General features: G+C 44.6%; 6 protein-coding genes and 1 non-coding gene across 7 annotated transcripts; 6 read left to right on the forward strand and 1 right to left on the reverse strand.

The window, feature by feature from the left end:
• Window positions 1-212: 212 nt before the first annotated feature.
• On the forward strand, window positions 213-2,078 carry ATC70_002023 (uncharacterized protein; the record flags this gene model as incomplete). Its single annotated transcript, XM_064821408.1, has 1 exon — window positions 213-2,078. The coding sequence occupies one exon, from the start codon at window positions 213-215 to the stop codon at window positions 2,076-2,078; it is 1,866 nt and encodes a 621-aa protein (XP_064681094.1).
• Window positions 2,079-2,224: 146 nt separating this feature from the next.
• On the forward strand, window positions 2,225-2,818 carry ATC70_002024 (uncharacterized protein; the record flags this gene model as incomplete). The annotated part of the gene is made up of 3 exons (XM_064821409.1): window positions 2,225-2,366; window positions 2,425-2,553; window positions 2,613-2,818. The coding sequence occupies 3 exons, from the start codon at window positions 2,225-2,227 to the stop codon at window positions 2,816-2,818; spliced, it is 477 nt and encodes a 158-aa protein (XP_064681095.1).
• An 803-nt stretch (window positions 2,819-3,621) lies between these two features.
• ATC70_002025 lies at window positions 3,622-3,694 on the reverse strand. The gene has a single exon. It is a non-coding gene; the product is annotated as a tRNA-Phe (tRNA).
• A 1,097-nt stretch (window positions 3,695-4,791) lies between these two features.
• ATC70_002026 (uncharacterized protein) lies at window positions 4,792-5,748 on the forward strand (the record flags this gene model as incomplete). Its single annotated transcript, XM_064821410.1, has 1 exon — window positions 4,792-5,748. The coding sequence occupies one exon, from the start codon at window positions 4,792-4,794 to the stop codon at window positions 5,746-5,748; it is 957 nt and encodes a 318-aa protein (XP_064681096.1).
• A 425-nt stretch (window positions 5,749-6,173) lies between these two features.
• On the forward strand, window positions 6,174-9,107 carry ATC70_002027 (uncharacterized protein; the record flags this gene model as incomplete). The annotated part of the gene is made up of 1 exon (XM_064821411.1): window positions 6,174-9,107. One exon carries the CDS (start codon window positions 6,174-6,176, stop codon window positions 9,105-9,107), a length of 2,934 nt encoding a protein of 977 aa, XP_064681097.1.
• A 686-nt stretch (window positions 9,108-9,793) lies between these two features.
• ATC70_002028 (uncharacterized protein) lies at window positions 9,794-10,231 on the forward strand (the record flags this gene model as incomplete). The annotated part of the gene is made up of 1 exon (XM_064821412.1): window positions 9,794-10,231. The coding sequence occupies one exon, from the start codon at window positions 9,794-9,796 to the stop codon at window positions 10,229-10,231; it is 438 nt and encodes a 145-aa protein (XP_064681098.1).
• Window positions 10,232-10,398: 167 nt separating this feature from the next.
• On the forward strand, window positions 10,399-12,081 carry ATC70_002029 (uncharacterized protein; the record flags this gene model as incomplete). The annotated part of the gene is made up of 1 exon (XM_064821413.1): window positions 10,399-12,081. The coding sequence occupies one exon, from the start codon at window positions 10,399-10,401 to the stop codon at window positions 12,079-12,081; it is 1,683 nt and encodes a 560-aa protein (XP_064681099.1).
• Window positions 12,082-12,861: the final 780 nt, after the last annotated feature.

Here is a 12,861-nt window from a genome sequence, read left to right on the forward strand (position 1 = left end):
GGTACCAATATGACACAATATAGTATTATGTACCTATGACACTAGACAGCCCTCGGTTTGTATCAAGCTTGCAAGAGCATTCATGATGGTTAAAAAAAATATATCAATTCAGGCACCGTCTAATATGGAATAGATTCTAAAACTTTATTACTAGAGACCTACATTAATTTGTCTCCTTCTTCTTTTCATTGCTATACCTTTTACCACTATTCATGATGAGCTCAATTCACTATCTACCCTTTGAAATCATTGAACATATTAATTCGTACTTGTCACATCAAGATCGCTATGAGCTGCTACATCTAAACAAGCCATTTTATCAGATATTTATTATACTACTTTACCGCACAATCACAATCGAATCACCAAATCAGCTCAAGCAGCTGCTCTATATATTCAATCAAACTGAATCCACATCATTGCCACTCGGCAAATGCGTCCATCAATTGAACATCTTGCTGAACGAATTATCGGAATACGAACTGGCAAGGCTACAAACATCATGTCCATTTGTTCAGTCAATACATGTCGATTGGCGTATATGGAACTACTTGGCATTCACTGAAGAATCACCAAATACAAGCTTGCCGCGGAATTACCATGCTCGACGTCTGTTTCCTGTGGCTGCTACTCGCTTTCTGTCCAATTACGGTGCATGCAAGTTGTCATCCATCACATTAGATTTGTACTCTATGAATCAAATTGATGCCAAATTACTGCTTTGTTACACACCAAATTTAAGAAATCTCACGCTCATGGGAATCAACCAACACCATAACATTACAATCCAATACGTCGAGTCGATACATGAACAGTGTCCCTATCTAGAGAGCATTGCATTGGAAGGGTACAGAGCAGAAGCCGAAGACTTTGTCAGAATGATTCAACCCACGCATGTCAATTCACTGCTACGAATGAAATCTTTCCAATTAAAGTGTCAATACGGCGCTGATCGCTACCATGATTGGTTACCTTACCTAGGAAGAAAGTATCCAAACCTTATTTCAGTAGATTTTCACCACTTGGGAACTGGCAAAGATATCATTGAGCCGTGTCCAATAGAACTATACCGCCAATTCATTAGAGACTGTCCGCATTTGAAGTACATCATGTGGAACAACACTGCTCCTGATTTCAGATTCTTTCAGGAACTGGATAAAGCGCAACACAGGAAATTGAAGAGATTGGAAGTGTATGACAATGTTACAGTACCTGGTTTATTGACATCAGCGTTGTTCGAAAGCCCTCACCAAATCCTGGGCAATCTCACACATCTCACATTTGGTCCTATTCCTCGCGGTGTCATGCCAAACACACTGGTGCAATCCATTGCTAATGCCTGCCCTCGTTTGGTGCATTTATGTCTACGAGAGCCTCACTGCAATCTCAACATCCCGTTCAAGATTGACTCTATTCTGGACTATTGCAGAAAGCTGGAGTTTCTTGAACTGCACAACATCGCCCTTCGAGTATCATTTGACCATCGTCGACAAGAGCCTATTTGGGACAAGCACCCTTTGAAGAGTTTGATAATGCGGCATTGCAGTTCATTCGACGGTGTATTTGACCACATCTCACCACGATGTCCGTATCTCGACGAGCTAATCTTGTTTGCGTATACACAGCGCGATCGTCGCTACAAGGTTCAAATTCACATGCCATTCCAGCGATTTCGCAAGGTACAATTGCATGGTTTACGGACCGAAACATTTGACCTGGATCGCCGTATTCGATTTTTCTCCATTACACAGCAACAGCAAGCAACATGGTACTATATGAGTAAGTTTGCATTGAAGGATCAGGAAGTACCGGGCAGGGGCTTCAATTATCGCGGCATGGAGATGGCGCTTGACATGTCGCAATTGAAAAGTGCTGAGGTATATTTGTTGAGATCCTTCTTGGAGAAGCCAATGTCATGGTCCGCATTGGAAATGCACAAGCAAGAGTACCTTAAATGGAACAACGCATCCATGGTAGAAGACTGGCAACCCAAAGATATTTACGATGCTGGCTATGTAGATCTAGTATGCGAATCTCTTGATCAAATCATCGTTAACATGAAGCGCATCATCCCATAATAAAAACTGCTTTATACATCGGCCTTTCAATGAAACACTGTTCTTACACCATACTAACAGTTCATAAAAATTTTCAAGATGCGTTTCAACACACAGTTCTTCTTTTTCTACTCTTTGCATTCTTCATAAATCACACTTTTGTCAATATGGCATCTCGCTCTGATCTTGGAGATGTTACTCCCAACAACTTGGGCCAAGTTAGAATTCTTCACAAAGTCTTGTTTCCAGTACACTATGGCGACAACTTTTACAACGACTTGTTGGAAGCTGGAGAATTTGCAAAATTAGGTACACTCCTTGATACACGACCGAAATTGACAGCTATTGATCATTAACCGATTGTTAGCTTATTACAATGATGTTTGCGTTGGTACAGTGTGCTGTCGCAAGGAAGCTGATGAAAGCAATCCTGAGAAGTTCAAGGTTTACATCATGACTTTAGGTATCTTGGAGCCCTACCGTCATCTCGGGTTAGGTAATTTGTTTCTTGCATGCAATGAATGGCTCGGTATACTAACACCCACACTCTTTCAGGCTCTCAATTAGTCCAACACATTTTAGAACAAGCTAAATTAGCCAAAGACATCACCCAAGTTTATTTGCATGTTCAGACCATCAACACAGCTGCTGTCGACTTTTACAAAAAGAACCAATTCGAGGTTGTTGGCACTGAGAAGGATTATTACAAGAATATAGAAAATAGAGACGCCTATCTTTTGTCAAAGGACATTGAACAATAAACGTAAATAGCGTATACTTGTAGAATAATGACATTCGCGTACTTTGATCGAATTTCATCCCCATGTGCTGTTGCACTTGGCTACCTTTGCTTTGTGTGTCAAAGCAGCAGGTACATCAGCAAGTTCAATGGTCAATATCAAGTTCTTAGATGATATAAAGAGGCAAGTACATTGTAATCTGCTGTCTTGCCTGTCTTGCTGATGGCCACCCTCAAGAAAGTACCATTCTTAACTTCACTTGACCGATCATTATTTGAAATATGATTAATGCGAATACTACTGCATAAATAGAAATACAGATACGGCATGAATAGAGACGATGGCTTGGCATGGCAGATGTTTGCAGGGAGAATCTGATGTTTAGCATTAAGTGAAATCGTATTTGGATACAAAGATTACTGCAAATGTCAGGATATTCTTTTCTAAAAAAAAATCACATTATTATAGTGCTTGGGGCTTACCGTAGGTATCCTAATGAAATCTAATGACTTCAGTTAGTCTGTTGCTCCAAGTTCCATTTCTCTTCAAAAAATTGTAATTGGATTGATCATGGAGACTAAAAATAAGGCAAAACGAATTCGATAATGTTATATTTCACCTGTTCCCCCTATAAAAAAGCAATTTAAAACATAATAAAAAACACCTTCAGTGCTAAAAACGATGAACATTGGATTCGACATTTGAGTTTGCAAAAAAAAAAAAAAAAAAAAAAAAAACAATTGACAGATTTTAAGGAAATCAGCATTGATGTAAAAGCAAAAGTAGAATTACGTAAGCAAATCAAAAAAATATATAAAAATGTATGCGGCTAAAGTGGATCGAACACCTGACCTTTAGATCTTCAGTCTAACGCTCTCCCAGCTGAGCTATACCCGCATGGATGTTTGAATGGCTCACTTGGTTAGAGCTTCATGCGGAAGCAGTGAGTATGCCGAGAGGTCGTGGGTTCGAATCCCACCTTCGCATCCATATTTTCCACCTTTCTAACCTGGCATGTTACTCGGTATTTGCGCTTGCACGTTTAGGTGTGCTGCGGTGCGACTGGCCGGTTTCTACCTTGAGTCCTGTTCGTCTCCCCCGTCTTGCGGCGCGGCCATTGCCATTCTTCCTTCTGTCTCTCCTCTTCTCTGGTGGGTTTTAATGCCGTTTTCATTACTGGTCCCCTCCCTGTAGCAGCTCCCCTCAACCTTTAATTTAAACATGCTTTTTCCCGCCGAATCACTGTTAGTCTTGCAACATATGATCATACCGATTCCGCAGTTGACTACAATTGTAAATAAATAAAAAACCGATATTAAATTGAGCTATACCCGCATGGATGCTTGAATGGCTCACTTGGTTAGAGCTTCATGCGGAAGCAGTGAGTATGCCGAGAGGTCGTGGGTTCGAATCCCACCTTCGCATCCATATTTTCCGCCTTTCTAACCTGGCATGTTGCTCGGTATTTGTGCTTGCACGTTTAGGTGTGCTGCGGTGCGTCTGGCCGGTTTCTACCTTGAGTCCTGTTCGTCTCCCCCGTCTTGCGGCGCGGCCATTGCCATTCCTCCCTCTGTTTCTCCTCCTCTCTGGTGGGTTTTGATGCCGTTTACTTTATTGGTCCCCTCCCTTTAGCAGCTTCCCTCAACCTTTAATTTAAACATGCTTTTTCCCGCCGAATCACTGTTAGTCTTGCAACATATGATCATACCGATTCCGCAGTTGACTACAATTGTAAATAAATAAAAATCCAATATTAAACTGAGCTATACCCGCATCTCTTCCCGTTTTTCGACACTTTTTGCCACCCTCTTTAGAAAAAGTATCCTAAAAACCACAAAAAACGTAATATCTCATCATCCAGTACTCCAATCCACTCGAAATTGTACCAGTATACTTGCATCCATCAACAGTTTATTGTGTTATAATTTCAGAATTGTCGTACACCTGTTTCATATTTTTTCGAATTGTTGGAATTTCAAAAAATATTCAACGCCATGGACACCAATCTACAAGCTCTGGATATGAGTCACTTTCCAGCGATACTGCAACAAATCCAGCAACAACTTACTTTGGTAACAGAGAAAGTTAACAAGCATGAGGACCTCCTTACACGTTTGGCTGCTTTGGAACAAGAAAACAAGGATCTGAAAAAAATTTTACAAGACAAGGACCTGGTTATTCAAAAATTACAACAAGGTCCAGTTACTAGTCACACCACTTCTCCTGGTTCGGGTCGACCCAAGGGGGGCGAAAGTTCCTCTATCCCAGTGTCTCCAAAGCCTCTCAAGGAAGCTCCTAATTTCGCCCAAATCGCTACTGCTGCTGCTCACAAGCCTGATCCTAAGAAAAAAGACAAAAAACGTCTTGCTGCTGGTCGTGCCTTTACCACTGCTGCTACCAAAGGTGTCCAGGGCTATCAATATGTATATATTGGTAGATCCCGAAAGATCCAACGTTCTGAAGTGCGTAAGCATCTAGCTAATGCTAGTGTTGATCTGGGTCGTGTCTTGGATATCTGCTTTCCTGCCTCCCATGTTATTGGTGTTCTGTTGCACGTTCAATACGTTGAGGAGTTTACTGCTCTATTGACCAAGGCTAAGGGTGAACTGTTTCCTGCTTTTGATCCATTGGACCCCAGCAATATTGCTGATCCCAAGTACGCCAGCCTCTCTGATGATGATCGTCATGCTCTGATTCACCAATTTACTGAAGCTCGCTGCCTGCAAACTTTGTCCTTCCTCCGCCCACTTAATGTTAGTGGTGTCGGTAAGTACTTTATACAGAAAGGTTGGATCTGCGATGAAAGTCTCTCTGTTGCCGTTGCTCAGGCCGTTGAACGCTTTGCTAAGAAGGAGCCCAAAAAGGCTGATTTCCTGTTCCGTCGCAAGCTGAACTCTGATTCCCAGGGCAAGGCTGGATCTGATAGTGATATGTCTGATGTGGATCAATAATGAGTTCCTTCTCTGCCCCATCTATACTGCCTAATAATGTTAATGTGCCTGTCTCCCCGGTTTTCGTCTCTCTTTCACTCTGGAATGCCAATGGTCTTCGCCAATCAACAGTCCATGATGTTCTCTCTCATGTACTGGATACTCAGGTTCTGCTGGTTACTGAAACTTGGCTTACATCTGGCTCTTTTCCAACAAACTGGTCTCAATTCCATCTCTATGGTTCAAAAGTACCTGGTGCTTTCAATCGTGGTTCTGGTGGTATCACTGCCTTTGTCTCTCCTTCCTGTCCCTTCACTGTCTCCCAACTACCTTCTTATAATCCGCACACTCTGTCTCTCAAGGTTGGCACCCTAACGGTTCATTGTGTTTACTTTCCTCCACCCTTATCCTCTGATAAGGTGCTCTCGGCCCCTAGTTCACTACCTATGACTAGGGATACTATCCTCTGTGGCGATTTCAATGCTCGGTTGGGTTCTCTCACTGGTGATGCTATCTCCAATGCTCGTGGTAATGCTCTCAAACCTTGGTTTGATGAACATTGCTTGTCTGTGCTCAATGCGTCTTTGGCTTTTGGCGTTACGACGTACTCTTCTTTTCGGCAGCAGCAAGAATTGAGTAGTGTCATTGATTTGTTTTTGACAAATATTGGTGATGTTGCTTTGGTGAATCCTCAACTGGTGGTTGAGTCTGATCTGTCTCTTGGTTCTGACCATCGATTGATGTCACTTACTTTCGGGTATGTGCCACCTCTCGATGACACTGTGGCTCCTGGTGATTCTGTTCTGCCTCCTCGGCGTCAATGGAAGCTCTCGAAATTGACGAAAGAGAAGCCTTTGGGCTTACTCCGTGAATCCTTTCGATCTTCTGTTGCTCCTCTGGTTGGTACTCTTTCTGGTTTGGTGTCTGCTCCTCCTGGTGTTCGTCCAGATATTGATGCACTCAACGATTCTTTGAATCAATGTTTGTATGAATCTCTGGATAGTTCTATTGGTGTAAAATCCGGTCGTCCTGGCCATTGGAAGAAGTACTGGACACAAGAAATTCAGGATGCTGCTACTGCACGCGATCGCTCATATAGTCAATGGAGGCATGCCTTTGGTATTGCCAAAATTGAAAAATGGTTCTTATACAAAGTTGCTCATCGCAAGTTTCGTTCCCTGGTACAAGCTGCAAAGCGAAGGTCCTGGCAACAATTCTGTACTGCCCTGGAGTGTGATTTCTCAAAAGCTACTGCTGCTATTAAGCGCATCAAGCGTAATAAAGAATCCTCTCCTACGTACAACCACCCTGATGGTCCTGCTGCTTCTGTCTCTGCTATGGGTTCTCATCTCGCCTCGGTGTATGATGGCTCTCTGCTTGCCACTGCTACTCGTCCTGCTGCTCCCCCCACTTTTGACTCTGTTCTGCCTTTCTGTGTGCCTGTGGACATGTCACTGTTTGATGTTGATACTTTAGTATCTCATATTCGACGGCTCCCAACACATAAAGCTCCTGGTCCAGATCATATCAAGGCTGAGATGCTCAAGTCCTTGGTCTCTGAGATTGCTCCTGTCTTGTCGTTGCTCTTCAAATTGTGCTATCAATGGTCGTATACTCCTGCTCTCTGGCGCCAAGCCCAAGTCTTTCCCATTTTCAAGAAAGGTGATGCTTCTGATCCCGCCAACTATAGGCCTATTTCTCTGACTTCTGTTGTGCGCAAACTGTTTGAGTTCTCTCTCATGCCTGAGCTGGATGCCCATTCTCCTGCCCTTGACATTGCCCAAGGTGGTTTCCGCCCTCAACGTAGTCCTCTGGATCAAGCCCTCTGCTTGCATGACTTGATGCATGATTACTTTGTTGCGCACCGTCGTCGTCCTGTTGTCGCTTTCTTGGATATCAAGTCAGCATATGACACAGTCGATCGTCGTGTTATCTGGTCTGCTTTGGCTGGTTCTAGTCTTCCTCGTGCTGTTCTGGGTCTGTTGATCAACATGTTTGATGATGTGTCTGTTTCTGTCTTGATTGCTAATCACAACTCGGTTGCTTTCTCTCCTGTTACTGGTGTTCTGCAAGGCTCAGTGCTCAGTCCCCACTTGTACTCGTTGTATATCAATTCTTTACCGAGTCTTTTGCGTTCTGGTGCTACTGGTGCTACTATGCTGCCTGTGCCTGGTACTGATGCTCCTATTGCTATCAATAGTCTCCTGTTCGCTGACGATGTGGCTGTCTTTGGTTCAAAGTCTGAGGTTCAGCGTATGTTGGATCTTGCTGCTGGTCATTCTGTCTCTCTTGGATATAGGTGGAAGCCTTCCAAATGTGCTGTGCTTGGTACTGCTGCTGCTCTTGCTGGCTCTCCTCTGGTACTATACAATGAAGCTCTGCCTGTCGTTGACGAATTTACATACCTTGGTATGCCATTCCGATACAAAGGCCTGCATGCTCCTGGTATTCTGTCTCTGCGTTCTGCTGGTGCTGTCAAGACCATGGCTCTGTTAAACTCTGTTGGTGTCAACCGCAATGGTTTCTCTTTGCTGCTCTCCTCTCGCTTGTACAGGACATTTATTCGTCCTAAGCTTGAATACGGTCTGGCCATCTCGCATCTCTCTGCTCGTGATTTCACTGCTCTGGATACTCTGCAAAACCGACTTGTTGGCATGTTTGTGGGTGGTACTTGGGTCAATGTTGCCAAGCACATTACCTGTCTTCCCAGTATCAAACATCGCTACAATGTCCTGGCTACCCGTTTTGCTCTGCGTGCTGATACTCTGCCTGACGATTGTCTGCTGGTTCTACTTCGTGCCCATTTGCACTATACAAGGTTGGATCGTTTTATATGTGAAAACCCTCTGTATCAGTCGCTGCCTGACCCTGTTCCTTCTTCTGCTGGCTTGCGCACTACCTTTGCTGCCTATTGGCAAGATCAGGTTGATCTCCAGCTCTCTGCTGCTGCTGTCACTGGTCGTCATACTTTGCTTCGTGCTTGTCGTCCTGACACCACAAGGCCTGATCCCATCCTCTATCTGCCTCTTGGTCGTATTGCCCGTAGTCGTTTGGTCCGTTGGCGCCTTGGTCGCTTCACAAACATGCGTGAGGAGTGCCCATGTATGTCACCTGCAGGTGTTCACATCTCCCGTGATCACTTTTTGTACTGCCATGCTCTTGATCCTGACTTAATCGATGCCTTGCCGCCTGCTCCTCCTGGTGTGCACCGTATTGATCATGCTCTTAATTGCCTGCCAACCACTGCCTCTGCTGGTCCTCCTGCTTACTGGTCTGCTCTACTGAACCTACTGTATGCTATCGATTGCCTTGTGCATCCTCTGGCTGTCATTGCTCCGGATCCAGATCCAGCGTCTCTTTGGTACTCTCGTACTGGTTGATCTGACAGGGATGAACATGTTCCATTGTTGTTTTCTACGTGCGGCTCCTCGGTGGTAAGTCATTATCAAAGTTCCCATCCGTTGGTTGTCCCTCGAGATCCTCAATGTGAGCACCACTAGTCTCCATGTCCTGCACTCTTGTCACTGCATTTTTTGTCCTTTTGAAAGTGCTCTGGAGGATTTTTTTAGTTACTTGTTATATATTTGTTCTTGAAATTAGGCTATGCTCCCATCGAGTGCCCACTAAATTTCATATAAATAAAAACCAATCTTAAACTGAGCTATACCCGCATTTCTTGATTTTGAACACCAATCAATATTACTCAACTTTGAGTATGTGCCATCTCTCGATGACACTGTGGCTCCTGGTGATTCTGTTCTGGCTCCTAGGAGGCAATGGAAGCTCTCGAAATTGACGAAAGAGAGGCCTTTGGGCCTACTCCGTGAATCCTTTCGATCTTCTGTTGCTCCTCTGGTTGTTACTCTCTCTGATTTGGTGTCTGCTCCTCCTGGTACTCGTCCCGACATTGATGCATTCAACGGTTCTTTGAACCAATGTTTGTATGAATGTTTGGATAGCTCAATAGGTGTGAAGTCTGGCCGTCCCGGCCATTGGAAGAAATGCTGAACGCAAGAAGTCCAAGACGCGGCTACTGAACGGGACCGTCTCTACAGTCGATGGCGGTATGCCCTTGGGTATACTAATAAGGATTGATTGTTGGGTCTTATACAAGCAAGCTCATCGCCGTTTTCGCTCTCTGGTACAGTCTGCTAAGCGCAAGTCCTGGCATAAGTTCTGTGGTGCTCTGGAAAGAGACTTCTCAAAAGCTACTGCTGCTATAAAACGCATCAAGCGCAATAAAGAGTCTTCACCTACGTACAGTCACCCAGATGGCCCTGCTGCTTCTGTTGCTACTATGGGCTCTCATTTGGCTACGGTCTACGAAGGTGCTCTGTTAAATACTGCTTCTCGTCCTGCTCCTGTCACTCCTATGGTCTCTGACTTGCCTTTCTGTCTCCCTGCGGACATGTCTTTGTTTGATACTGATACCTTGGTACTGTGTATTAAACGTCTGCCACTCATAAAGCTCCTGGTCCTGACCATATCAAGGCTGAGATGTTAAAAGCTCTGACCTTAGAAATTGCCCCAGTGCTCTCTCTGCTGTTTCATCTCTGCTATCAATGGTCTTATACTCCTGGTCTATGGCGCCAAGCTCAGGTGTTTCCGATTTTCAAGAAGGGTGATGCTTCCGATCCTGGTAATTATCGACCAATTTCGCTCACTTCGGTGATGCGTAAGTTGTTTGAGTTCTGTCTCCTGCCGGCTCTGGATGAACACTCCCCTGCTCTGAATATTGCTCAAGGTGGCTTCCGTCCTCAACGTAGTCCTTTGGATCAAGCCCTCTGCTTACATGACTTGATGCATGATTACTTTCTGACTCACCGTCGCTATCCTGTGGTGGCTTTCTTGGATATCAAGTCAGCTTATGATACTGTCGATCGTAGGGTTATATGGCAAGCCCTGTCTGGTTCTACACTTTCTCGTCCTGTTCTGGGTCTTTTGATGAACATGTTTGACGATGTATCGGTCTCAGTCTTGATTGCTAATCATACCTCTGCTGCTTTCTCTCCTGTTACTGGTGTACTTCAAGGCTCAGTACTCAGTCGTCCTCATTTGTATTTGTTGTATATCAACTCCTTACCGAATCTTTTGCGTTCTGTTGATACTGGTGCTACGATAGTCAATCCTCCTGGTGCTAGTCGTCCTATTGCCATCAATAGCTTGCTCTTTGCCGATGATGTTGCTATCTTTGAGTCTTTGTCCGGTGTCCAGTCTATGTTGGATCTTGCTGCTGAGCACTCTGTCTGTCTTGGTTATAGGTGGAAGCCATCTAAATGTGCTGTGCTCGGTTCTCCTGCTGCCCTCTCTGATGCTCGTCTTACTCTCTACAATGAGCCGCTGCCGGTGGTAGATGAGTTTGTGTATCTCGGTATGCCATTTCGATATAAAGGGCTACATGCTCCTAGTATTATCTTGTCTCTGCGGTCCGCTGGTGCTGTCAAGGTTATGGCTCTGCTGAACTCTGTTGGTGTCAACCGTAATGGTTTCTCTCTGCTGCTCTGTTCTCGTCTATACAAGGCTTTCGTTAGACCCAAGGTTGAGTATGGCCTCGCTATATCTCATCTTGAATATCGTACCTTTGAGGCTCTTGACAAGTTCCAAAACCGGCTGGTTGGTATGTTTGTGGGTGGTTCCTGGTTCAACGTTGCTAAGCACATTACCTGTCTCCCTTCAATGAAACATCGGTATAATGTCTTGGCAACTAGGTATGCTCTTCGTTCTGCTACTCTACCTGAGGATAGTCTTGTGGTGGTTCTGCGTGGTGCTCTGTCGTACACTCGACTGGATCGGTACATCTGTGAAAACAGTTTGTATAGATCCCTGCCTGACCCTGTCCCTTCATTTGCTGGTCTCAAGGCTCACTTCTCTGACTTCTGGCAAGATCAGGTGGATCAACAACTGGCTGCTGCTGCTGCTACTACTGGTAAACATGTCCTGCTTCGTGCGTGCCGTCCTTCTGTCTCTCGCCCTGATCCCATACTGTACTTACCTATTGGTCGATCTGCTCGTAGTCGTTTGGTTCGTTGGCGTCTTGGTCGTTTTGCAAACATGCGTGAGGAATGTCCCTGCATGGATGGATCTTTCATCTCTCGAAATCACTTCCCTCAATGTCGTGCTTTGGATCGTGATCTGTGGGATGCTCTGCCTGCTGCTCCTCCTGGTGTACATGTCATTGACAATGCCCTCAACCTGCTGCTTATAAGTGGTTCTGCTGGTCCTCCAATATACTGGTCTGCGTTACTATCTTTGCTTCATGCAATCGACTGTCTGGTCCACCCTTTGGCTACTATCGCTCCTCCTGATCCTGATCCCGGATCATTGTGGTTCTATTATCCTCTCTCTCATAGCTAACTGAGATGAACGTTTGGCCGATTGTTTTCTTTGTGCGGTGCCTCGGTGGTAAGTCAAATCAAAGTTCCCATCCGTTGGTTCATCCCTCAAGATCAATCGTGCCACTACAAATAGTCTTCCGCTCTTTTACTGCCATCTCAAACTTTTTTCCTCATCTTTTCCGTTGTCTCGGTTGAGGTTTTCTTTCTTTAGTCTATATAGTTACTAGTTTTATGGCATATGCTCATACCGAGTGCCTAATTATAAAACATTGTATATAAATAAAAACAATCTTTAAACTGAGCTGTACCCGCATGGATGCTTGAATGTCTCATTTGGTTAGAGCTTCATGCGGAAGCAGTGAGTATGCCGAGAGGTCGTGGATTCGAATCCCACCTTCGCATCTATATTTTCCGCCTTTCTAACCTGGCATGTTACTCGGTATTTGTGCTTGCACGTTTAGGTGTGCTGCGGTGCGTCTGGCCGGTTTCTACCTTGAGTCCTGTTCGTCTCCCCCGTCTTGCGGCGCGGCCATTGCCATTCCTCCTCCTCTCTGGTGGGTTTTGATGCCATTTTCTTTACTGGTCCCCTCCCTTTTTAGCAGCTCCCTTAACCTTTAATTTAAAACATGCTTTTTCCCGCCGAATCACTGTTAGTCTTGCAATTTATGATCATACCGATTCCACAGTTGACTACAATTGTAAAAAAACCAATATTAAACTGAGCTATACCCGCTAATTCTATGATTGTCAAATGCAAATTGATGTATCATTTCTAAACCGGATCTCCAAATGCGTAGAA

Source organism: Mucor velutinosus, assembly GCF_035048745.1.
Source record: "Mucor velutinosus strain NIH1002 chromosome Unknown tig00000093, whole genome shotgun sequence".
In the NCBI taxonomy this organism is placed as follows: Eukaryota; Fungi; Mucoromycota; class Mucoromycetes; order Mucorales; family Mucoraceae; genus Mucor; species Mucor velutinosus.